The 24,843-nt window shown below is 37.3% G+C and overlaps 1 protein-coding gene and 12 non-coding genes across 15 annotated transcripts in view; 1 reads left to right on the top strand and 12 right to left on the bottom strand.

Annotated features, from left to right (window-relative positions):
* LOC128676124 (uncharacterized) overlaps nt 1–24,743 on the bottom strand; it is a 26,567-nt gene extending 1,824 nt beyond the window's left edge. Inside the window, exons 1-15 of one of the 3 annotated variants that reach the window (XM_053756071.1) lie at nt 24,519–24,743; nt 19,159–19,936; nt 18,484–18,665; nt 15,981–16,098; nt 12,861–13,104; nt 11,640–11,870; nt 8,842–9,035; nt 7,585–8,365; nt 6,830–7,130; nt 6,039–6,167; nt 4,717–4,826; nt 3,420–3,525; nt 2,734–3,037; nt 1,792–1,890; nt 395–544 (exon numbers count right to left, since the gene is read on the bottom strand). In XM_053756071.1, the coding sequence (XP_053612046.1) occupies nt 395–544; nt 1,792–1,890; nt 2,734–3,037; nt 3,420–3,525; nt 4,717–4,826; nt 6,039–6,167; nt 6,830–7,130; nt 7,585–8,365; nt 8,842–9,035; nt 11,640–11,870; nt 12,861–13,104; nt 15,981–16,098; nt 18,484–18,665; nt 19,159–19,936; nt 24,519–24,604 (3,813 nt within the window). In that variant the 5' untranslated portion in view covers nt 24,605–24,743. Of the gene's footprint in view, nt 1–394; nt 545–1,791; nt 1,891–2,733; nt 3,038–3,419; nt 3,526–4,716; nt 4,827–6,038; nt 6,168–6,829; nt 7,131–7,584; nt 8,366–8,841; nt 9,036–11,639; nt 11,871–12,860; nt 13,105–15,980; nt 16,099–18,483; nt 18,666–19,158; nt 19,937–24,031; nt 24,498–24,518 lie in introns of those variants that run through there. The other 2 variants (XM_053756072.2, XM_053756073.2) reach the window with 2 other exon arrangements.
* Nucleotides 1,143–1,261, bottom strand: LOC128676206 (5S ribosomal RNA). Its single transcript, XR_008405379.1, has one exon. It is a non-coding gene; the product is annotated as a 5S ribosomal RNA (ribosomal RNA).
* LOC128676210 (5S ribosomal RNA) lies at nt 2,324–2,442 on the bottom strand. The gene has a single exon (XR_008405383.1). It is a non-coding gene; the product is annotated as a 5S ribosomal RNA (ribosomal RNA).
* On the bottom strand, nt 3,186–3,304 carry LOC128676205 (5S ribosomal RNA). The gene has a single exon (XR_008405378.1). It is a non-coding gene; the product is annotated as a 5S ribosomal RNA (ribosomal RNA).
* On the bottom strand, nt 5,053–5,171 carry LOC128676208 (5S ribosomal RNA). Its single transcript, XR_008405381.1, has one exon. It is a non-coding gene; the product is annotated as a 5S ribosomal RNA (ribosomal RNA).
* LOC128676204 (5S ribosomal RNA) lies at nt 6,411–6,529 on the bottom strand. Its single transcript, XR_008405377.1, has one exon. It is a non-coding gene; the product is annotated as a 5S ribosomal RNA (ribosomal RNA).
* LOC128676203 (5S ribosomal RNA) lies at nt 7,245–7,363 on the bottom strand. Its single transcript, XR_008405376.1, has one exon. It is a non-coding gene; the product is annotated as a 5S ribosomal RNA (ribosomal RNA).
* On the bottom strand, nt 8,663–8,781 carry LOC128676202 (5S ribosomal RNA). The gene has a single exon (XR_008405375.1). It is a non-coding gene; the product is annotated as a 5S ribosomal RNA (ribosomal RNA).
* On the bottom strand, nt 9,479–9,659 carry LOC128676216 (U2 spliceosomal RNA). Its single transcript, XR_008405388.1, has one exon. It is a non-coding gene; the product is annotated as a U2 spliceosomal RNA (small nuclear RNA).
* Nucleotides 10,545–10,737, top strand: LOC128676214 (U2 spliceosomal RNA). Its single transcript, XR_008405387.1, has one exon. It is a non-coding gene; the product is annotated as a U2 spliceosomal RNA (small nuclear RNA).
* Nucleotides 11,048–11,166, bottom strand: LOC128676213 (5S ribosomal RNA). Its single transcript, XR_008405386.1, has one exon. It is a non-coding gene; the product is annotated as a 5S ribosomal RNA (ribosomal RNA).
* On the bottom strand, nt 12,393–12,511 carry LOC128676212 (5S ribosomal RNA). The gene has a single exon (XR_008405385.1). It is a non-coding gene; the product is annotated as a 5S ribosomal RNA (ribosomal RNA).
* LOC128676219 (5S ribosomal RNA) lies at nt 14,364–14,482 on the bottom strand. Its single transcript, XR_008405391.1, has one exon. It is a non-coding gene; the product is annotated as a 5S ribosomal RNA (ribosomal RNA).
* Nucleotides 24,744–24,843: the final 100 nt, after the last annotated feature.

The following is a 24,843-nucleotide window of genomic DNA, read 5'->3' as shown; positions in this document are numbered from 1 at the left end:
CTAGCCGCTATCACCGCGTCATAGAGGTTCATGCAGGGTAACTTGATATGTTGTTGACTGTACATAGCATAACTCTTAGTGTGCGCTCATAAGACATATTAAAAAACTAGTGTACTAGTAGGTATAGCCTGAATCAAAGACAAAAAAACTTAAGACAATGGGCTGGCATACCCGAATAAGATACACACATACATAAAACTATAGATGCATTAGTATAGATACTATTATTATAAAGAGAAGTGTTTGTGAATTTGTATGTTTTAGGCGAGTAAACCCCGAAACTACCCACATTAGAATGTAGGTAGATTGTCCAAGATTGCTATAGGCTATATTTTATCTCAAAATTCCCACGGGAGCGAAATTCCTGACAACATCTAGTAATAAATAAAGCAACCTTGACGAGACAGCAGTCGTCCTCTCGCTCGCACAGGATCTCGTGCAGCGACCCGTGCAGCGGGATCAGCTTCACCTTCCCGCCGAAGTTCTCCTGCAGCTGCGTCGACAGATCGTCGTCGATGTACAGGTCCTCCGTGCTTCTAGCTTCCTGTGGGTACAAATACTATTGTGCTGTGTGCTCTCACTCCAACTCCGTGCGAGTCGACTAAGGGACAAATGCCTTAACGGCTGATAGGCAACGATAGCATCCGCAAAGAGGATCGACATTAGGCAGGTTGTAAAAGCATAGCCAAAACTTCAAAATTTAATGTATTTTTTTCCTTGGGCTTCGGAGGGTTACAGCTCCGAATGTAACCGGGACACGCGAGGTTGAGAGAGAGACAATTAACACCTCGATCTCTATTGGCTAAGGACTAATATCACTGGAGCCCGGCTTCGATCCATTAAAAATAACTTTTTGAAATTCACCTGGGTCTTGGATGTTTGATGGAAAATTAACGTTTTAAGAAATTACTTTCGTGATTAATATATTTGACTGAATTTTGTTGAAAATAAATCGAATATGATCAATCATATGTTTGGTATATATTGTCAAAAAAAATTCAACAATATTCTTTTTCTTTATTATACTTAAAATAAAATAAATGATACAATTTCAACTGTGAACATGGTTTACACGCTAGGACTCGTAAAAAATTACTTTATAATATCAAATTCAACTAAGTAGTAAGAAAAAAAAAACAAAAAGCCAACATCACGTGGTGTTCCCAGGCGGTCACCCATCCAAGTACTGACCACGCCCGACGTTGCTTAACTTCGGTGATCGGACGAGAACCGGTGTTTTCAACGTGGTATGGACGTTGGCGACAGTATTGACAAAAAAGTAAACTACTTTCAAATTACAGTTTTAAATACTCACCTTTATTAAATAGTTATAAACATTACGTATAGATGGCGTTATATGGATTTTAAAACAGCTTATTTTTAACAAATACTTTCCACCAAGTGTTTTTCACGGTCTGAGTAATATCATAATATTCCAAGTGACTCCCAAATATTGTCGGTTAGCAGCGCATTTATTTTATGGCATTTAAGTATTTCGTCTCGATTGCTATTTGATCTAGCATCATTACATGTTTCAACTAGACAGACAAAACACTAAAAATGCTACTAAATAAATAAACACTCTGCGAACTTGAAATATTTGGGAACCCCTGATATAAAGGCGCATCATCATAATATTAAGCGTTCAGAACGTTTGATCAGCCGCCGAACAAATCAAATATTTATGCAGAATCATTGCTGGCACCTTCACAGACACTTTCAAATTATATTCTAAACAAGATAATATTGGCCAAAGCTATAAACTACTAGCATTAGCTGAATATTTCCCACCTGTATAGCGTTGAAAGCCTGGCAGCGCTTGAGGGCGGGGCCGTCGTCGGCGCCCGGACTGCCCTCGCTGAGCGTCACGTTCACACGGGTGTCCAGCACCTGCACATACTCATTTATATATATACTCCACATTACAATATATCTATCTATATACTAGATAAAAGCGAAAAACACTCACTCACTCATCACGAAATCTCGAAAACTACTGAGCCCATGAAGATGAAATTTGGCAGGAAGATAGATTGTGACTAGGAGACGTCCGCTAAGAAAGGATATTTCGAAATTTCTAATGGGATGAAATAGGGGTTGCCAGTTTGTATAAAACTTCGTCATTTTTTAAGTGAGACACATTAAATTTTTAATTTATTTGTAATTGTAAGACCACAGATGTAAGATCATTGGTACATAAAAAGCAAATTAAAGAAATACAAAATGTGGTCTTATAGTAAAATAGAAATTACAAAGCAAATGTGTGTGCTGCAGCAATAAAATGCCACAGCTCAAGGAACCTTAAAAAATATAGGAAGCAAAAAGCCAACATCACGTGGTGTTCCCAGGCGGTCACCCATCCAAGTACTGACCACGCCCGACGTTGCTTGACTTCGGTGATCGGACGAGAACCGGTGTTTTCAATGTGGTATGGACGTTGGCGATAACCATATCGAAATAGATCTTGAAAATCATTACGACACAATCAACACCCAAAAATACTAAATTGATCTTGATAGACATACACTTTCGCCGAACGATGTATAAAAGCGCGAATCAACGTACGTTACGTAGTTTGTATATGAGCTTCTTATTAGAGCACACACCAAGTCGCGGATAAATCAAATTTTTATTTTTAATCCTGATAGCTATTGCTACTGTATCAAATATGTCTGAGTATGTAATACATTTTATGGAGAAATTAATTTTATTATTATTGAAAAGTAAACACACCTGTAGATTATTCTCTCCAGAGCGGCTAAATGTAATCTGAAGCAACGGCTTATTATTCCCATTGATTTTCACCCTTGAAAACGACTTCACCGATTCTTTCTTCACCGTTTCTTCATCACCATTCAAACTGTCCACGATGTTAGAAATTCCGTTGTTGATTTCTTCAGATTTGTACGTGTGGTCTGATGTTTCGTGCATCAAATGTTGGAATTCCTTCCGGATAAGCTCTTTGATGAACTCTTCAATGCTTCGCGTGTCGGTGGCTTGGTCTATCTTTGTTTTGGTCACTTCTTCAGCAGATGTGCTGGAATTAAAAAGAAATTGTTATTTTTTCCACTTAATTTTTTTAAATACATTAGATTCGATGTACTGAGCATTGAGAATATTGTAAAAAAATATGCAGTGAAAAATATGATTGCAAATAAATATATTTTTAATAAAAAATAGCAAAAAGCCAACATCACGTGGTGTTCCCAGGCGGTCACCCATCCAAGTACTGACCACGCCCGACGTTGCTTAACTTCGGTGATCGGACGAGAACCGGTGTTTTCAACGTGGTATGGACGTTGGCGACAGATGAATTGAAATCACGGAAATTAATCGTACCCTTTTTCTTGTTTCTAGGATTATTTTGGCAAATTCAAAAAACTATCTGAAATCATGATAAAAATGACACTTAAACGCACCACTTGTCTAGATTCTTCATGCGTGGTCGTTCAGGTTCGCGCGCAGCAAAATTCATACTCCTTGCGATTGCTTCACGATTCTGACAGAACTGGTCCCATTGACCTCCTAGAAAATATCACCAATTCTCATTTTAAAAAGCGTTTCTCACATATCGTCACATAACCACTAAATTTATTTAAAAATATACAGGAACTACTAACCTGGTTTTTATTTGGATATAAGGAAAGTACTTCGAACATAAAGGCGTGTGCATACGATACGACGACACATCTCTTATGACATTACGACAATGAGGGTATTTATCATTACTGATGAAGTGAAAAATGTGAATTCCATCGTTTGCACATACCCTAAAAATAAAATAAGCGTGCAAATCTATAATAATTATTTTTATTTTGTTATAACACCATGTTATTGTCACACACAAAATATTATTCACAATGAAGGACAAAAAATTAAAAGAATCATTTTGACTCGGTTGAAATTAAACAATTAAAACAACATGACTAAACATTCATCGCCATAGAAACTGTGGATAGAAGAATAAGCAGCGCATACACACAAGACCCATCACCTCTTGGTTAGTATATAGAGTTAATAGGGCGCTTCCTGCTGACTAGCGACTATTTTTATTTATTTTACACACAATTTTATAACCAGAGACCGGATATTGTAGTGTATATTTATCTAAACTTCGACGTAGTAGTGACATAGTGGGTAATACCATCTCTAAAATAGAATTATTTTTTTTATACCATGATTTAAAAATCATGAATTATTATTGAAATGATATATAATTAGGTGTAAATTATTGATTTGAAGAATATTATTCCATTTTTAGATTTCCGTACTAAAATTCAGTCAGATTTAAATTTTATATTTTTAATTACGTAAAATAAAACTAAGATGGCTCTGTTTAAGTAAATATTAAGTGTGTACCTATATGAATAGGTCAAATAATTGAAGCAGGTGTTAAAATTTACCAAATATAAGAAAAATATATTTTATATTCTAGAGGTGGAATGATCATACTACTACGTCAAGTTTACGTAAACATGCACTAGAATATCCGATCTCTGATTATAGCACATCCTTAGTTACTTCGAATAAATGATTATTCTATTCCATAAATATAAAATGTGATGGTGGCGCTAGTGAGCCGGGAGAGTCCTAAATATTTCGTCGTCCAGCCGTAATGACAACACCAGAAAAACCTATCCTATTTCCCATTAACAAGGTCAGTGACTGTGATACTATCGCTATTAGTAGTGTTGGCCGCCGCATCTTTGCACTGACCATTCTTAGCGCGGAAGGGCTTCGGCGAGCGCTTGGCGGGGAGCTGCGGCAGCGACTGCTGCAGCGTGTCCACGCGGTGCGACGCTGGCTTCACCGCCGACAGGTGGCTCCTGGGGATGGGACCGAAAATTATATCTTCTTGGATTATGAAAAGAAATAATGTAAGGGATGGTGAAATCAGGCGTCCAAAAAACACGACTCCTGACTTTTTGTCCAGTAATCCCTCAGACTTCAAATTAACGTCAACTCAAAAATACTCCAGTGATCAAACAAAGACATAACATGCCACGGAACATCGGAAAATTAAATAATTAGTGAATATTAGTAAAGCAAAAAAGCCAACATCACGTGGTGTTCCCAGGCGGTCACCCATCCAAGTACTGACCACGCCCGACATTGCTTAACTTCGGTGATCGGACGAGAACCGGTGTTTTCAACGTGGTATGGACGTTGGCGATTACAATATTGAAATAGATCATGTAATATTTTCTGTGTGCTAATCAAATAGATTACTATTTATTATATTCTATCAGATAGATTCTATACATATATCTGAAGTGTATGAAAATGTCGTTATATAGATTTTCATAACTAATATGAAGTTTGTTTAAGGACAAATTTCTGGAACGACCGGTTTGAGTAAGGAGTAATGGATTGTCGAGTTTTTTTTTTGTACACACATGGCCTCGCCCCATTGCTCCTTTGTCGTCACGTTGACATCCGTCGACGGACAACGCAGAAATTGTACGGAGATTCGACGTACATCAACGAACGTCAGTGTCTAAATCTATAGAAAATAACGGAGCCACAACAGGCTGCGTCCTCGACGTCCTACGTCCACGAAACATGACGGAGTAATGGGGCATGGCTTTATGTTGGGACTGTTGGGAAAGCTGGAGAGGGAGAAAGGCTTTTATCTCATGTGAATCCGCGGGTAACCGCTAATATAACTTTTAAATACTTACTCGTGAATTTTGTGACACAATCTAAAATTATTATTATTTACATACAGATTTAGGTTATACGCTTTACGCTAGGATAGGTTTAAAGAATTTATTCCATGAAAGAATCTGATTATATATATCATTTATAGAGTACTTAGGTAATTATCTCTCTCTCGGTTCCGGTTATGTTCTAGGCGTAAAAAATAACCTTAAAAATTTAAACTTGATGTGAACCCTGCTCGGGAAAACCATTGTTGCCTTCCAGCAGCTTAGGCTGTGTCCCTTTGTCACTACGTACGACATCCACGGGAGGATATGGAGTGGTCCTAATTTATTGCGGACGGCAATGATTATGAGACAGAGACTCGGTGTACTCACTTCTGATCGTCAGGCAGCGCCATGGACCGGCCAGTCTTCCTGTTGGCCTCGTAGATCCACTTCTCGTGTATGGCCACCAGCGGCCGCACGCTGAGCCCCGTCGGCGCCGCGCGCTCGCCTCGCGATGGCCTGACAAGAAAGAGTAAACCTTGCTGTACTGCTGATAGTATAATAGTTCGCTACATTTTGGCGGCTTCGACGTACATGTTCGTTTTTCCTTGCGGTAATAAAAAGGTCAACACAAACTACGCCATATAAAGGTTTCATTTTCTTTCTACTTCTACATCACTATCTACTCGACCGAACAAATATTAAATAAAAAATAATGCTGAGAACACAGAGAGAACTGCATTGAGTAAAAAAATTACAAAAAGCCAACATCACGTGGTGTTCCCAGGCGGTCACCCATCCAAGTACTGACCACGCCCGACGTTGCTTAACTTCGGTGATCGGACGAGAACCGGTGTTTTCAACGTGGTATGGACGTTGGCGATAGGCAATTCGAAATAGAACTTCAACCCGGGACATTTTATTGCATAAAAGATTTTTGTGACGTGTTCGTATAAACAGATTGGCGCTGCTACCGTCGTTCAAAGAACTCTAGACTATCTTCCCTGCACCATTGTCTGCTTCCGGTAAAGGAAAGCATCGTTAGTAAACCTTAATATTTCACACGACTATAGATGTGTCTATAACGTACGATATATCGAGTCCATTCGTCAAATTCTTCGCCCCAAACTATCTCGCATTATATAAATTAACTAATTCGAAACAAAGACATAATTTCTTACCTTTTGAAATCCGCGAAGCTGTCCTGCCTGTCCACACTTTCAGGCGAACATGGTTTTTGATTAGCCTTATCCATAGATTCTGCATATGTTTTAACACTATCAAATATCGCATTAAGATTTTCTGTCGAGCAGCTTTTATGGCTCTGTGGCGCGCCCTTACATTCTGGGGAGTAGTATTTAGAGTTGCACTCGTCTTGATGCTGTAGGGCTTCTGAATTTTGTGAGAGATTTCGACCATCTATAGAGCAATTTTTGTTGGACGAAAACGAGGCATCTGGCGACGACCGATTGTTGTTAAATTCTGAAATTAGAAAATTCACTATGAATGTATTAAAAAGATTTATTTATTCCGAAAGCCGAAATAAATGTGTAATGTAATAAAGTAAAAAAGGGTTTAGTAGTAGTAAATGCAAAAAGCCAACATCACGTGGTGTTCCCAGGCGGTCACCCATCCAAGTACTGACCACGCCCGACGTTGCTTAACTTCGGTGATCGGACGAGAACCGGTGTTTTCAACGTGGTATGGACGTTGGCGACAACCATATCGAAATAGATCATCAAAATATAACAAACATTACAATATTGAACTATTACAACTACTAAAAGATATTGCATACATTGAAATCGATATTACAAGTATTATTAGTTGTTGCAAGATTATAATGGATTTCTAAAGTAGTTTTTCTGTTCAAAAATGTAACACATAAATATTGTTATCCATAACTATAATGTTAAACGAAGATTGTATGAAATACCTTCATTGTTAGACTTCCCACAATCCTTCAGTTTGTCAGTACTCCGTTCCGTCGCACTCAACTCGCCAGACAACCAAGCATTTTTCCTCAACTTATTACTCCTGGCTATGGGAGTCGTCGGCAAACTATAATTATTTATATCAAAATTATATGACGACCTGTCGCTTTCATTCTGATCCTTCATCAATGTTTTAACACAATCCAAATTGAACTCTGGTACTTTGATATGGAGTGGTTTGTAAGACTGCGGTGTGAAACTACGGCTCAATTTCACCGTAGACCTCTCGTTAATATGTTTTTTTAAACTGTCATCCACAAGGAAATGATTAGTACGATTCGGGCTTAAAATACTGCAGTATTCGGTCGAATCGCTTCTATGTAAAGCGCCTGGCGTTCCGATATTAGTGATTCGCGCTCGTATCTTTGCTATTGGTGTCGAACAGGCGCTCGAGAAATCATTTTCTGGTAAATGTTCGTATTTTAATATAGGCCGTTCTTGCTCTTCGTCGGATATAAAGCATTTTTCTGGTATGGCGTAGACTTCGGTTTTGGATTTTCGTATTGAGTGGTAGACGGGGCTGGCGTCGCTGGGAGAGACGTTGTCTGTGCTGGTGTTGCTGTCCCCCTCGCGGTGGACCACGGCATGGTGGATGACGTCGCGGGGGCTGAGGACGTCGGAGTCCGCGGGGGACGTCGTGTCCCACCCCACTGAGCTGAACGCAGACTTCTTTTTGGACAGCCTAGCCGGGATTATTATGTATTCGATATCTTCTAGGTTATCCTGAAATTAAAAATAAGAATAATATATATATATAATATGACTGGGCTAATATAAAATTGAACTCGCCTAGCTTTGACATTGTCAATTCAATTTGTAAAAATAATTTTGTGTAATGATAGCCCATGGATTTAGTAAGTATAGTACTAATTCCATGTGATAGCCACATACGTGAAGAAAGTTATAAGCTATATAGGTACAGAGCGAAGCAGCGGGGCATGGCTGATAAAAAGAAAATGTTTCGATCCCATGTAAAAAATAAATTTGTAGCAGTTTTCAAAATTTAAACAAATAGCAAAAAGCCAACATCACGTGGTGTTCCCAGGCGGTCACCCATCCAAGTACTGACCACGCCCGACGTTGCTTAACTTCGGTGATCGGACGAGAACCGGTGTTTTCAACGTGGTATGGACGTTGGCGATAGCGTAACCGAAATAAATCAACTACATCTCCCACCGATGTAATATCTGTGGCGTCACCTTGACGATCTGCAAAGTATCCTGAAGCGAAGCTAGATCCATCCTGTCGTCTCTCATCAGCGTCAGTCCGCGCTGCAGCAGCGCCAGCAGGCTGCCGGGGTAAGTCCCATCTTGCGGCAGCCGAATGCCAGTCTTCCATAGCGTGTATAACTCCTTTAGTTTCTCGTAGGACAGAGAGTTCCATGGGATCGAAGCTGGGAATTAAAAAAAATAGGATTCGAGATTTTTTTATGGTATGTTATTTACTAGCGACCCGTCTCTAGAACCATAAAAAAAACACATCACAATCAGTTGCGTAGTTTTAAATATGTAAGCATAGCATACATAGGGACAATCAGACAGTGAGAAGCGACTACGTTTTATACTATGCAGTGATCCCATCATAATTAATCTGCTAAAAGCTACACTGTCTATAAGTGCAGAAAACGAATTTTTAATGAACGACATTATTTGCCTTTGGTTGCTAAACAGCCAAGTCGAGCCAACAGAGACTTTAACAATCAAAAATACGACAAAACAGAATTAGAAACATTATGCCAAACTTTGGCAAACTGTTCAGCGACAGTGTGGAGCTACTAAAGAGTAACAGAAATTTGTGCGTCCCTACTAAGTCAAATATAGTCAGATTGTCAATGGGTATATGTGGGCCGACCCGTGCCGGGAGTGGAGCGAGCCCCGAACATCCCAGCGGATCAAAAATCAGTTTAATATACTGGTCCCCCGGTGGGGGAACTTTCAGATATTAAGCTGAAAAGAACAGATACTACACTTTGATTTATCCAAATTTATTATTATTAGCCAAAAGGCCGAGAAGCGATACCGATACCGGTGCATTATCTGACGAGAGGGGTCAGTTTCTGCGAGAAAATCTCTATAGCGCGTTGAACAAATAAAATGTTTACTAGCAGCGCCATCTAGTTAATTCGCTTTATCTCCTCCTCCGAAACCCTTGGCTGGGCGCCTCTAGTAAGTCAATAATGCTACAATTTACTTTTCTCATGCTCGTAAAGTTTGACGTTATGATGTAAGCAGCCCAAAATATATTTTAAGCTCTAGAACATATGATTAATATTTTCGTCCATGAATTTATCTTTTGCTAAACAATGTAAAATAAAATCACACACAAAAGTGAAATACTCTAGAGCAAAAATGAATATATACGTATATTCAACTGTTATTTTAAGATAAACAGCCATCAACGAATATTAGAATGCTTATTTATAAATATTGTTATTAATTTCCACGTATTCGAAGTGAAATAAAGAAGTATTTCCCCAAGACTTAATTAATACGCCTCGTCTAAAATTCTTCGCTTTACTATCTTGGTGTATAATTTACTATTTGTATAGGATATTATTTTACTCTTTTGAGCCAACATGATTTATTTATTAATGTCAATTTGATAACTGATAGGCAACAATAGGGTTCCTAAAGACTTCGGGTCGTAGAATTATAGTCGAATCTTCAAAATTTAAAGGTTTTCTATGGGCCCTGGACGTTGAGGCGACCAACCAATTTTTTTATAACACGGATGCGTTCAAGCGTCACCGCCGAAAATTAAAAAACTGGTAACATAGAGGATTGAATTGACATCGTTCTTACCGCACCGATAGATGGCGTTATTAGTAAAAATTTTATTTCTACAACGCGCTATAGAGATTTTCTCGAAGCAAATGACCCCTCTCGTCAGATCATGCCCCGGTATCGCTTCTCGGCCTTTTGGCTAAGATCAAAGTGTAGTATCTGTTCTTTTCAGCTTAATATCTGAAAGTTCCCCCACCGGGGGACCAGTATATTAAACTGATTTTTGTGATCCGCTGGGATGTTCGGGGCTCGCTCCACTCCCGGCACGGGTCGGCCCGGCATTGCAGTGCCGCCGGGGTCGGCCCACATATACCCATTGACAATCTGACTTACTTACAGAGATATCTCTATGCGAGTGTAAGATGAATTTGCAAATGACTGTACAATAGTATGATTGTTCTTACTATCCAAAATCTCGGAATTCATACGAGCGCAGAGGCAAGGGGCGAAGGTAACATTTCTTTTTCAGAGATTAGAGTAACCCAAAAAAATGGTCGAAAACTTCTTTGATAAAGGGAGTGATGTTTACATCATAAATCATTATTTTCACGTGATTATTAAAAAAATACTGTTCTCAAGCTATGCATGAATGAAAAGAGTATACATGAATACTACACCAAAAAACCAACATCACGTGGTGTTCCCAGGCGGTCACCCATCCAAGTACTGACCACGCCCGACGTTGCTTAACTTCGGTGATCGGGCGAGAACCGGTGTTTTCAACGTAGTATGGACGTTGGCGATAGCACTAGCGAAATTATTCAATTACTTCACCATGTCATACAATTGATTGCGAAAATACACGACATAAACTCTCATTACTAAAAACGATATAAGCCTCCCATTTTCAAATATAAGCTGTAATGCCTGGATCCCGTCGGCTTCAAGGCCGGTGAGATCGAATTTATATGTATTGTGTGCATACGCGCACACAACACAGCTAGCCACAATTCCATACAATAATCGTGCATCGCTACGCATAAATAAAAAAAATAATAAACGTTATTATCATCAGCCATTTTAATACTGGCCTTTCACAATGATGGATATGGAATATGGCTCCTAACAAACAATAAAGCACAACTTAAAAAATCAACATTAGGTAGCCTTAATGCCATAAGGCATTCTCTGCCAGTAAAACCTTAGTACTAAACGAAAAATGGCAAAATTTCTTAATCATAACCAAGTTTTACTTAATTATGAATAAAACTCACCATTACAACACTCCCACAGAATCAAACAGAGAGAGTACACATCAGACTTGGCGCACGGATGCACCGACCCATCCTCATCAGGGACGAACAGCTCGGGTGCTTGCCATCGGTAGTGTTCGGCGGTCTGGTACGCTGTGTACGGCTTGCTGACTGCGTTGGTTTGGAGGTAGGTTTCCGATGAACGGTTTGATAGCAATGGTTCGCAATCAGCGGCGTTGGTTTCACGTGTGTCTGTGGCAAAATAAAATCAATTAATTCCAGTGAAGGAAAACATCGTGAGGAAACCTTTACTATAGCTTATAATATTTTGTCTAGTGTGCGAAATGCGGAGAAGGCAATGCCAAACTACTCCATTAACATTGCCAAAAAGTAGTTTTCATTCCATGTAATGACTTTGACCCTGAGCTATGAGGAATATGATCATAAGGAGAAAGGAATATTGACTAGCTTTTGCCCGCGGCTTCGCCCGCGTTAATTTTCCCTACCTGAAAGATACCCTATCTCCATACTTCAGACTATATGTATGCAAAATTTCAAAAAGATTGGTTGAGTAGATAGAGCGTGAAAAAGAGGTAACAAACAAACTTATTCGCATTTATAATATTAGTTAGGATGTGAAAGTGAGTGTTGGACCACGACCAGTATCTTGACGTGGATGACAACATCACTTTATATGAATGAAGTGATCTTTATTTTCACGTAATATTAAAAAATACTGTTCTCAAGAGGTAAAAATTAATGCTATAAACAAAAAGCCAACATCACGTGGTGTTCCCAGGCGGTCACCCATCCAAGTACTAACCACGCCCGACGTTGCTTAACTTCGGTGATCGGACGAGAACCGGTGTTTTCAACGTGGTATGGACGTTGGCGATTGAAGAATCGAAATAACCAATTACTAGTCACCCGAAGCATAATTGAAATATTTTCCACATAAAATAGCTTACTGTTGATATTTGTACTACATATTAAAACAGCTGTTTGTGTATAGGTATATAATGTTTGATATAATAAGACGAAATAAATATTTAAGACAAGATTCTATCTTCTTATCCTCGTATGTTCCCGGTTTCTCTCGGGGCTGTAACAACTCGCTGCTTAAAAGTCAAAACATTATATTTTGGCGATTCGGCTCAGATTGTATGACCGGCCATATGTCTGATTACCATTATCTAGTGCCACGTATGTATTAAGCAAAATTGAGAAAAAATGTGTACTGACCTTCAATGTTAACATATTGTGGCTCAGGACTGTACAAGTCTAGACTTTTCTCCGGCCGCTCCTTGGGCTTGGCGAGTTTGGCGCACGGGCCCAGGTCGGCCAGCTTGGCGGCGCCGTGGTAACTCAGCATAATACTGACGCTGTTCAGGCCCGTGTGAACGTAGCCTTGCATTCGGAGGAAGACTAGCGCGTTGGCGATGTCTAGGGCGTATTGGACGGAAGTCTGAGCGCTTAACACGCGACCCTGATATTAAAATGTTAGTTTCAAAAAATCTTCTTCGTATGGACTATTTATAGATTTTGAGTTTTGACCATTTGAAAACCCATCATTGGACTAAGAAGATAGGTTGGCCAATGCAAAAGCAACTTAGTCAGGTGGGGTTTCGTTTACCTGCTGTAAAAAACCCAAGTCTCGCAGTTCAGTTTTTCTACCGTAAACAGTTGTAAGATCCATGTAATACCAAGTCGATTAATTTATTTAGTCCCTACTTAAGGGAGCTTCTGTCTTAAATTATTACGTAAGTCATCATCATATCAATATTAAAAATCTTTTAGGTTTTAAATGAATAGATCGACTTGGCCATCGCATGAAAACAATGTGTCTTACAATACTCTTAAATATCACGGGATCTAGAACTCACAGATGATTCAAATAAAATTATTTTGATCCAGTCAAATATCCGCAAATTCACGGGAGTTAATTTTGTGTATAATAGGCATAAATATTGTCCAGGATCCGCTTCCCTACTTTTTGGCTTCCACTCCACGAGGTCATCGGCCTCGCTAGTTGTCAGACCATATTTGGACTCTAATCTAATCATAACTAAAAATATGAAAGCGAGTAAAAAGACACAAATAAAACAAAACACATGCGGTATCATTTCTCACACCATTCATACGTATTATTTACATAGGGAAGTTGTTAACAAACTGTATGATCGTAAACTTGTCTCTACTTGTTGTACTGATTAATTATATGTTCTGATACAAAAAATGTTATACTCACCTTGAATCCTAGGCTGAATGCAAAATTAGAGATTATTATTTAACTAGATATCAGCTCAATGTTTATTCGAATACAAGACTTGTTCAGTACAAGTATTATAAAACCTCTAGCTCTAGCTCTTTTGGTTACGATTTAATCACTACTAAACTGATCTGAAATTGGGATATTAGGATAGGTAATGAAGATATGCCTAAAACCGAAATAAACTCCTAACTCTAGTACAATAAACTTGTATTTTAATACATTTATAATACATATATATACATTAAACTACACCTACAATAATTATTAATAAAAATTAAAAATACAATGCCAGTCCCTGCAGTTCATTGCCTTGAAGTAGTGTGTCCAAAAAGGTGAAAGCATTAATTACCACGTTGAATGGCAATGCTTACATTTCACTGGGCGAGATATATGTCAGACTTCTGGTCATCTGTTACCTTAATGATTTATTGATAATAAAAAATATATTTAATACATGTTAAATTAAAACAAAAAGCCAACATCACGTGGTGTTCCCAGGCGGTCACCCATCCAAGTACTGACCACGCCCGACGTTGCTTAACTTCGGTGATCGGACGAGAACCGGTGTTTTCAACGTGGTATGGACGTTGGCGACAATCGAGTCGAATTGTTCAAACACCCTGCTATATTGAGATAACTTGTCTCAAGAAATCCCATGGTAGTTAAGTTTTGTAATAAAACAAGTACGATAATAATGTCAATATTTATCATACAAAAATAAATTACAATCCAAACAAGAAACAGAACAGCTAGCCTATTACAAAATTGCATAGACATTTTTCAATCAATCAAATTCGTTCGGCTTTTGTTTCTGCTTATTATTTGCGTAATAGACGACATGTCATCGAACGTAACACTTTCACGTAATCTTTTTTTACAAAGCATCGAAGCGAGGTGTCGAAAGGGCCATGCTGTGGGGCCCTGTAATAAAGGTAATATATATTTTCACTATCGTTGGAACTTGGGACATTAGTGATAACACATATTTTTATGTTGTCACTAAAAGTAACTTACTCGGTGGTGACTCGTCAAATACTGGGCCTTACTCTAAGGATGCAATCGACGTACCTATAATACTTAAAAAAACGTAGTGTACTACGTTTTTTTACGAGTACTAACATGTAAACAATCTTCACAGTACTAAAGTTTAATAAATAAATTAAATATGTTTAAGAAAACATAAAATTCAATTATATGTATACATTCTAAAGTAAAACATTTATTAACCTCAAAAGTATTTCCTTAAAAAGTCTATTTTAATTTACATTGCTGTAAAACAATAATAATATAGAGGTGACCTCATAGAAACATTTAAAATTCTGAATAACCACTACAGTGTAAGTAACATAGGCGACATGTTTACTGTGAACTTAAACAAACAACTGAGAGGACATTCTATGAAACTAAGCAAGCTTCCGTGTGTTAGTAATCCTAAAAGACACTTTCTGCCAAACCGTGTTGTGCGTTTGCGGAATTCTCTGCCAGGAATTGTGATAAGTTCTCCTAATATAAACACTTTTAAAAATAGACTTGATGAACATTTAAAGACACAAGTGCTGTGATATACACGCATCAGCATCAGCTTTAAGCTGCTAGTGTATTAAATAAATAATAATAAAAAGTTACGATAGTTCCAATAGTGCTATCAAGTACAGGAGTAATACCCAAGCAACTCCATACATCCCTCAAGACACTCAATCTTTCCCCTTACATCTACACCTTAATGCAAAAAGCAGTCATATTAAACACGTGTCGCCTGGTCAGAAAGTTTCTACAGACAGACGCTACTCATACACCTTCATTTGCATCACCATCATCTCATACAAACCATTTTCTCTCTAAACTATCAAACTCTTAATAAAATTTCACGGTTTTTACTTGGCTTCGGCCCGTATATATCGTTAAAATTAAAGGGTTAAAACCCGAGAATAAAAGGAGTAAAAATAAAAAAAATAATAATATAGCTGTTTACTTACAATAAGACTTATAAGAAAAACCTGACTTTAGTTCATAGTACTGCTGGCTGCTATTTGCACGGGCACACCCGGTCGGGCGAATGGCTAGTGGGCTAAGTGACGAAGAAAACTCACCTGGATATGTAGTAGCCCGTACAAGGAGTCGACACACCTTTCGCAGATTAGCTGGACATTGTCCCGAATGTCCGGGTACAGACCCATCAGCAGGATAATGTTCGGGTGGCGGCATTTCCTGAAAAGTCCATATTCATACTATACTAATATTATTCTGTCACGTTTTGACGGCTGAACCGCTTTTTTTTTTGGAATTCATTTATTTTAATAAACCTTCGATATTTTTTTACACAATACCTAATAATAAGGGTCGCTATTTAAAAAAAAATACTTTCTCATTTATTTTTCTTTCAAGACTATTTAAGGTGATCAATCAAATAAGACGGACACAAACACACACGCAAATGCGTGTATGTTTGTGCAATTTATACGTGCGTGCAATGGTAGTGTCATAATAAGCAGCTATGTTCGACAAGTAGCACTTTCATGACAACCATTGAATAAATCAAGTATAAAAAAACTTATCAACGCAAAACCGACAATTAGATTAAATACAATGAACATTATTATGCTAACTGTATTTAAAACAGGAAATTTATTATTTCCCAGTGGCTTAACACACGCATCATGCGAAAATATGAGGGAGCACCTTGTGATGTCGTGATTTCTTTGAGCATTCTAAATTGTTTAAGTCTTGGTCATTATGACTCGTGAGTAGCGAGATGGCATCATTCGAATTATTCAAATATTTATTATTTAATATACCGTTAAATGGGGCTATTTGGTACAAGATTTGGTAAAAAACAATTTTTTTAACGACTTTATGTTTAAATAATCCTGTTTTGATGATTAATTTGGACAGATTTTGAAGTGGCGTTTCCGGAACTATTATTTTCAAACGTATATTGATTAAAATTCCGAAGATAGCCTGTTTTATAAGCGCTGTTCCAATTTTCGCAATTTTGGGGCTATCTGGAAATCGACACAAAATGTTTAATATTTCAGTAAAATGTAGGCCAGTTTTAATTTGAATCAGTTTGGCGATAATCAGAACATTGATAGTGTGTACCTGGCTATATGTCTATAGTGCTCTTGTTCAATTTTGTTGTAAAATCTTGCACTATAAAACTATAGTGCCACTATATTGGGGTTATTTGGAAGTACGATGATTAATCAGTTGGACTAAAGGAGAGAATGTAGGATATATTTGGAACAATTTAAGGGGAAGTCATTATTTAAATGAAATTGTTGAATGTACTTTAAGTATGTTTATTTATTATTATTATTAACATAATTCTCAAAAAAGGCATCAATATCATCTGACCTAAATCTGGCTCGGTCACTGGAAATATGTGCAGATTTACGGTTTGAAATTTGTAATCTATGTCTTTGAAGAAAGTTTCTGGCCCAATCATAACCTGGCATATTATCTTTTAGATTATACACATTTTTTCCAAGTCTGTCGAGATATTTCTTGGCAAATACACGAAGATCTGTGGTATCAAACGGAAACCCCCATTCCCCTACTATTAAAACAAATTTAATGAAGACTTTCTCTTCTTCAGGCGTAAATAATGTTGGATGGCCTGCTGTCTCTTGCGTACAGTTAATATTTCTTGTCTTTCTACTTAAGGTACTCTTTGGCACACCAAAAGTGTCTGCGGCATCGGTAAGACTCATTCTTCCTTCTTTTACACTCTCTATTGCTACTTGTAAATTTTCCGCTGAGTAATTTTGGTAAGGTAAAAAAGATTTGCCATTTCTGGAATTTGTATACTTCCTAGTATATGTACGCACCATGATCAATTGCACTGGAACAAAACAGAAGAACTTCGCCTTAATTACTCGAAAGTTACGTTTGGGGCTATTTGGCACATCACCTTAAATCGTATACAAATCTGTCATCGGACATAGAGGGGGCTATTTGGAATTATGTTTTAAATAGCCCCAAAACTGTACCAAAAAGCCCCGTTTGATAAATCAAAACAAATATGGCGAATCAACGTAGTTAGAAAAAGCCTATAGAATCCATTAAAATCACAAGGAAACATAAGATATAATACAAATATCATGTTCAACTTACCTCAAAAAATAACTAGTTACCAAATAAAAGTATGAGAGCCATAAATTAAGCAATATTTTTAATATTTTTTGCAAGCCCCTTTTGCAGCACACACATGTCATTTCTAACCTCAAAATTTCATTGCGTGGTGACAGCTTTAGAGTGAGTGTTGCCAGACGAAAACAAAATATCCAATTAGTAGAAAAATAAAATGTTATGAGGTTCCAAATATTTTATTTTTATAATTTCAATTAGCCCCATGAATTTTAAATAGCCCCGTTTTACGGTACCTATTTGTATTGAAGAAAAAATTATTCACGATTGGAAGTTTTTGAATGTGTTTTAAAAAACGCGTTGACTCGCCATTGCGTCGACTCGCCGCCGAAATGCTAGTAGTTTGTAGCTTTAATATAATATAAAGCTTGAAGTGAAAAAAATGCCTGAGAAGGTAAAATTTCTGAAGAAGAGCTTGCTTAGAGTAAGCGAACATTGAACACCAACCTTAAGATATTGATCTCAACGTTCCGTTTCTTCCTGACGTGATCGATGGTGACCCCGGGCAGCCTCTTGATCTGCACGGGCACTACGCCCCACTTGCCGAGACTCCAAACCTTGTCCTTGTCGGTGGCCACGTCCAGGTTACTGGAACTGGCTATCGGCAGCTCGTACGCGCTTGTGTCACTCTACAAACAGAGTTCTTGTTGTAATAAATATAGTTGTTCGCCACGAACTTGACTTCGCGAACACAATAAATTTTGATGAGTTTTTACATAATTTTATATATTTCAGAAACGACTTCACCGATTTTGATGCCCCACGAACTTAAAAATTCCATTGAAAGATCCTACATACCCTTTAAATTTCGTCACATTCGGACCAATCGGTTCGAAAGTTATCGCGTTACAAACATACATGCATACATTTTTTGTATGTATTTTTGCCCCAAGTAGAATTGTATATATTGTGAAAAAAAACCGCGTGTCAGCTGTCACTTGAAAAAAACAATACTCGTAGGAGCAATCTATTGTTTTTTCAAAACCAAGTCCAAAATGACCAATCACATTTTCTAATAGAGTAGATGATATCATCGATTTAAACTAATTTAATACAATTCGATTAGCCCGATTGTCAGACGAACCGCTTTGCATCAAACGACCCAAATGGCCAATGACTTACTTTGCTGTCATCCGAGACAGTTTTATTTGGCGTCCTTGTCTGCAACTGCTCGTCCGCCCATTGGTCGAAATTCTTCAATTCGCTCATCACTTCCCACAGCTTGTCTTCACAACCTTCGTCCTTCCCTTCGGAAGAACTATGACTAGAAACTTTGAGATCACCGGCTGCCCTTAAACCGTCAACGTCATCGTCAGTTTTCGGACTGAGAAAGGTCTTAACATCATACGGCAAAGAATTGTTCCTGAAAAACTCAGGCGGCTCCCCTTCCTCGTCTTCCTCTTTGAAATCAATGTGTTTCTGAAGGAAGTCTGACTCAGGCGATCTGAAAACTTTATGCCTGCGTTTCGATTTCTGCGGTTCCGAATACGAACCCGATTCGAATATATTTCCCGGCATGAATACTTGGTTTTGAAATAGGAACTGAATGTTTGGGAGTCCGTCGACCCTGTCGTCCGAGGTCGCGCTCCGCACACGTTTGTGATGTTTCTTCTTGTATTTCACAGCGGATTTCTTTTCGTAGTTGAACGTGTTATCATGTGACGCTGCGCAATCTGTGCATGAGATCGGCAGGGAGTGTCTACCACATTTCTTCTTCACTGGGGTCACATCCAACTCCTTGTTGCCTGTCGATCGCCTGGCTTGGAACTCTGCTAGGTCACGTTTGTACTCTTCAGTCCTGATGGTGCCTACTTTTGTGGTGCTGTGGGAGATTTGCATCTCTAGCATGGATGTGGGCGCGGGGTCGATATCTTGACGAGTGGTCACCGTCACTCGTTCCCTACAATCAAACAAGCTCAAATAACAAATGAAAGGCTAGTATTTTGCTAGGTACGTTTTTGCTCTAAGCACGACATCTAATTTCATAGTGACGAAGTAGAGCCTGACGGATTAGGATGGGTCTTATCGCTCACGATTTAATGTAGATCATTTGTGAAATGGCAAATATCTGTAATACATTAAATATCATAGAATTCTTATAAGTAAGCTAAACATTTTATGTAGTTTTTATGAGAAATAAAGTAAAATTATTAAACCTAAGATAAACATTAAACGATATCTTCAAGCAAGGCCCGAAAGAATTGTATATGCTCATAATCAACAGTGGTTTTGCCAACCATTGAAAAAGGAATTGAATACATTTATTCGAAATGGTTCGAAATTGTAACATTCTTAATGTGAATTAGCACAGCTTCTCCATGCTCACGACCACACAATCCGCAAAGCCACAATGGTATCGATATAATGCGTTCGTGATTGATGCCTACATTAATTACTCGATTCAACCCGAGACCTTTCATCGCTACAGCGTTATTGAAATTTCACTTTCACCATCTGATCACAAACGAATTATTTCTTCATCATAGACATCCACAACATTGATGGGCTGTTTTTATTATTTATGTAAGCATAATAACATCATTGTGTCACTCAAGTCAAAACCGGGAGGATTCTGAAGCTTTCTATTTTAATCGCGAATTACGTAAGGTATTGTTTATGTAGTGTATTGGTATTACGTTTATTTGGATTAGTAATTTGATCTTTTATCGGTGCAGTAACGTCTTGAAAGTGCTTAGGTTAAGGCATTAGGCACTGTATAATAAAGACTACTGTTTAGGCTAGATAGATTAACAGTTAGTACTCTAATACTGAGGCTTTGGACATAATAAATTATAAACCAAAACCTTCCTCAGGAATCATATCTATTGGTGAAAACCGCATGAAGTAGTTTGTCTAATATACACCTAGTATAATTAGTGGCATTAAGTTAAACGTTTTCCGGCGGTGCTGCATGCTAAGTAAATTCCGCAGTTGGCGGGAAAAAAAAGTAAAGAAATGACTATGACTAATGGTGGGTAGCGCTCAGATGGCAAAAGCGTGGGACTGCCGCGCGTCAGCGGCTACACTTGACAGAATATAATGGAAACTTATTATGCCAGCCATACAGCACTTAGAGAGACCGACGCGAATGCGTTAAAATTGCGTATTTTTTATGAGAGCTTTTTTTCATCGCAATGAAAAAGCAGCAATGTATACCGAATCAGCCAAATTTGGCGAACTGTATCGCTATAATGTATAGTCGGCATTCAAATAATTACGACCGGTTTTCCACGTTGATGTGGCGCGAAAAAATTAAGACTAATATAATATAGACCTTTTATGAACGAATTATATGCGAATAAGTAAAAATGATAAAAAAAATACAATGTTGATGACTGTAAGCTATTGATTGTGTTTAAAGTGTGAAAAGAAATTAGCTACCTAAGTCTTAAAACAAGCGGTTTGTAATTTAAAATAAGCGGTTTGTAAAATATCAGTGGTGTTACAATCGATTGATATTGCAAATTATAAGAACTTCTAGACCAATACGGCCCAATGAGACGAAATAAGTAAGATACAGTTCAATAGAAAAAAACACTAATAAAAGTGCCTCAAAAAAAAAAAAAAACAAATTATGAACGAGAGTAAGAGTCGTATCATTGGCCACCGGCGCGAGATGTAATCGTTACCGAGGATTTCGATTTCGAATAGTGCGATTATCGGTCGGCGAAAATTTCTCCCTAGAACGCTGGTTGAGTTGAGCGGACTTTTCTATTTTCCCCGAATTCGATTAGCGATTACGTAAAACTTAAAACAGAGACTAGTCACGATGAACAACTTTAGTAATTGCAAACATGGTCGTCGTCGAATTAAAATAATCTTGCCTCTTTACTGTATACCTATTTGAGGTATTTGTAGCCATCTTATCATGAGATGTATCCTAGTAGTCTAATATAGACGCCTGCTGTTTTCTATTTGTCGATCGTTAGGGGATCTAATTCGATAAACCGCGAGATAGAATCTTTTAGATTTTGTTTTTTATTCGATGAAACCAGACTTAAAAACATGCGTACCTATATTATATGATGTAACTGCCTGACATTATTATTTTAAATCATGAAAGAAGCTAATTAAGTACATTATTTTCCTTAAAGCGCCCTGCAGTTTTATTTTTACAATTATGGGATTTGTAAAAAAAATGTAGGTATAATATCTTTTCTAAACTTTAGATAAAAGTTGAGAGAGAAAAATGAACTAGGGAGATAATTTCAGGCGATGTTTTCTGCTGTGCGGTAATTTTTATAATTTTTGTGCGTCGTAGGTAGGTAAATCCTATAAGCCAACGTACTCGTAATATTTCCTTGAAATAAAGTTGGCGCCGAAAAGACCTTGTGTATGTGACGCAGACTGTCGTATGCAAGCAATGCAGCAGTTGGCTCCTACACGCGGTATGTAGTCTTTGTTATTAAAATGACAACTAAAAACAAACAAAAAATACTGGCTGGTGAAAAAATAATACCCATGTATTTTGAACTGGAAACTTTATTCTCCATTCATAAAATTCTTACTACACTCACATTCTAACTTGTGTTCGAAGGTAAGTTTAACTCACAAAATAAAATTCTGAGTAATTATAAAAACATACATGCGTGAAAATGCTTGGGAAAATTATGCAAGTGTGAATTCTTTTGTTAACAAATAATTATGTGGAGCAAGGTGACTGATGCATTGTATGTGTCTTTGACAAGATAATGTATTTTGGTAAGCATAGGAATATTATTGAATTGAATAACACATGAACATTAACAAATGTGTGACAATAATAAACAGATGGAAGAAGTACCTATTTCACAAGAGTTATCAAACAAATGTTGTTTTTTATTCCTTTTAGAAATAGAGTCATTAATTCATACTAATGTATATAACTAATAACAATTGTAAATAAAACTTAAGATTCTTATATGATTCATATAAGAAAAAATATTTTGGATTTTGTTATGTGACCAATTATATTAAGGAAATATTATACTACACAAACTTTTATCATTAATACATAACAGTTATAAAGATATGTTGTTTTTATGATTTTTTTAATATAAATTTAGCCACAAGCCATTTCATTTTATGCAGATGAGTATAATAAATGAAGAAAAGTATAAGAAAAAAAAAATCAAGGGTTTTTTTTAAATAATTGAGTTAGGTAGGTTCACTAGCTATTCATATTGACCATATATTAAACAAATTGTCAATTAAATTATAAAATAAAAAAATATTCACATGACAAAAAAAAAGAGTTAGATTTAGCACATACCTTCCTGGAATTCCAGTGCACCAGAAAGGTGTGTCATCATGCAATAATTAAACTATATGAAACGCAACAATGATAAGCCAAGCCCTGAGTGACCTCCATGTATTCAAATTTGATGAAAAGGCTCTGATGGCATTTCTAGGTGGCCAGTACCATGGATCAATGGATAGAATAGTCATTGTGAATTGTCACTGGCCAAAAATAATGTGTGATGTAATGGAATATTTTTTTTTATATGAACACATACACATCCTCATTAATAATCTGTGATGTCTTTCATGCATGCATCTGGGTGAGTAAATATATAATATTATAGCAATAATGGAGCAACAGGAAATGGATGAATGTCATTAGTTTTATTTGTACCAGCAGCAATCAAAAAATAACCAACCAGCTGATGCTAACTTAGAATATAAGAATCTTTCACTTTTTTATATTAATTTATTAAAATTAAAACATTATATTTATGGTGAGTCACCAATTAAATGACACTGTTGGTCAAGGAGGTACTTTTAAAAAGTTTCACAAAATTTCATAAGTACATCAAGTAACTAGGTAGGTACCTATTCTATTACGACAGCTTCAAAATGGACATCTATGAAGGTATAAACGTTTGTACGCTTCTATGCAAAGCAAAATCGTGTCTGTGACACCAGATTACCGGCAATGAGTAGGTAGATACCTACTCATTTAGAATGTATAATACCTCAATTAGAATGAATACTTAGAAAAAGTTATTAAACTTACCGGCGCAACCACTTGAACACCCCCATGTCCTGCAAGGAATCCACTTTTCCTTCCACTATTCCGACACTAGGTACATAAAAACAACGTCTAAAAACTTTACAGTCCAATTTGTGCAAGTTTTCGAAGACTGACGAAGTAAGAACGCGTACATTACCGGCGCATTAGAAGACCGATCGTTAAAAAAACGACTAGCAACAATGACCGCCGATATATTGTGCGGTCAGACAAAACATCACGGACAGCACGCCGTTCGCAATGAGCTGAATTTAGTTTTTTGTACAAATTACTTTTCGTCGCGCTCCGTTGATCCACTTCATCCGCACCGGTCGTGTCCGGGCCTCGCTCGGCTGTAGTCTGCGAATGTGGTCGCAGAAACTCGCCGCACAATTACAAAACCATTGATTTCTAATTTAAATTGAATTTATCAGAGCACAATACCTAGGGTAGTCCGAGAAAACTTCAAAAGAGACGTGATTTGTTTACATACCCAAATGGAACTGACGTTTGTGAATCGGAAAAGCTTTTCAATGAATTCAGGGCTTGCGATTTATATTCCTTTAAAAACTTCTTCATTGTTAGATGATTATTATAACGTACTATCCTTAATACAAACTTTTATTTATTCATCGATTATAATAATACTATAGAAAGTAGCATTTTTCGTATAAAAACGTCGTTGATGATTGAATTTGATTTGAAACAACTTGCCACTCTTAGAACTTGCCATTGCCAAAGTCATTGACCTCTTGGCTCAATAAAAGTTTTTATGTTATTTCATTATTATACATATCACTAAAACTACATGTTTCTAA

Source organism: Plodia interpunctella, chromosome 15, assembly GCF_027563975.2.
Source record: "Plodia interpunctella isolate USDA-ARS_2022_Savannah chromosome 15, ilPloInte3.2, whole genome shotgun sequence".
NCBI lineage: Eukaryota > Metazoa > Arthropoda > Insecta > Lepidoptera > Pyralidae > Plodia > Plodia interpunctella.
The sequence above is the reverse complement of the archived record's forward strand: the minus strand, read 5'-3'. Positions and strand labels throughout refer to the sequence as shown.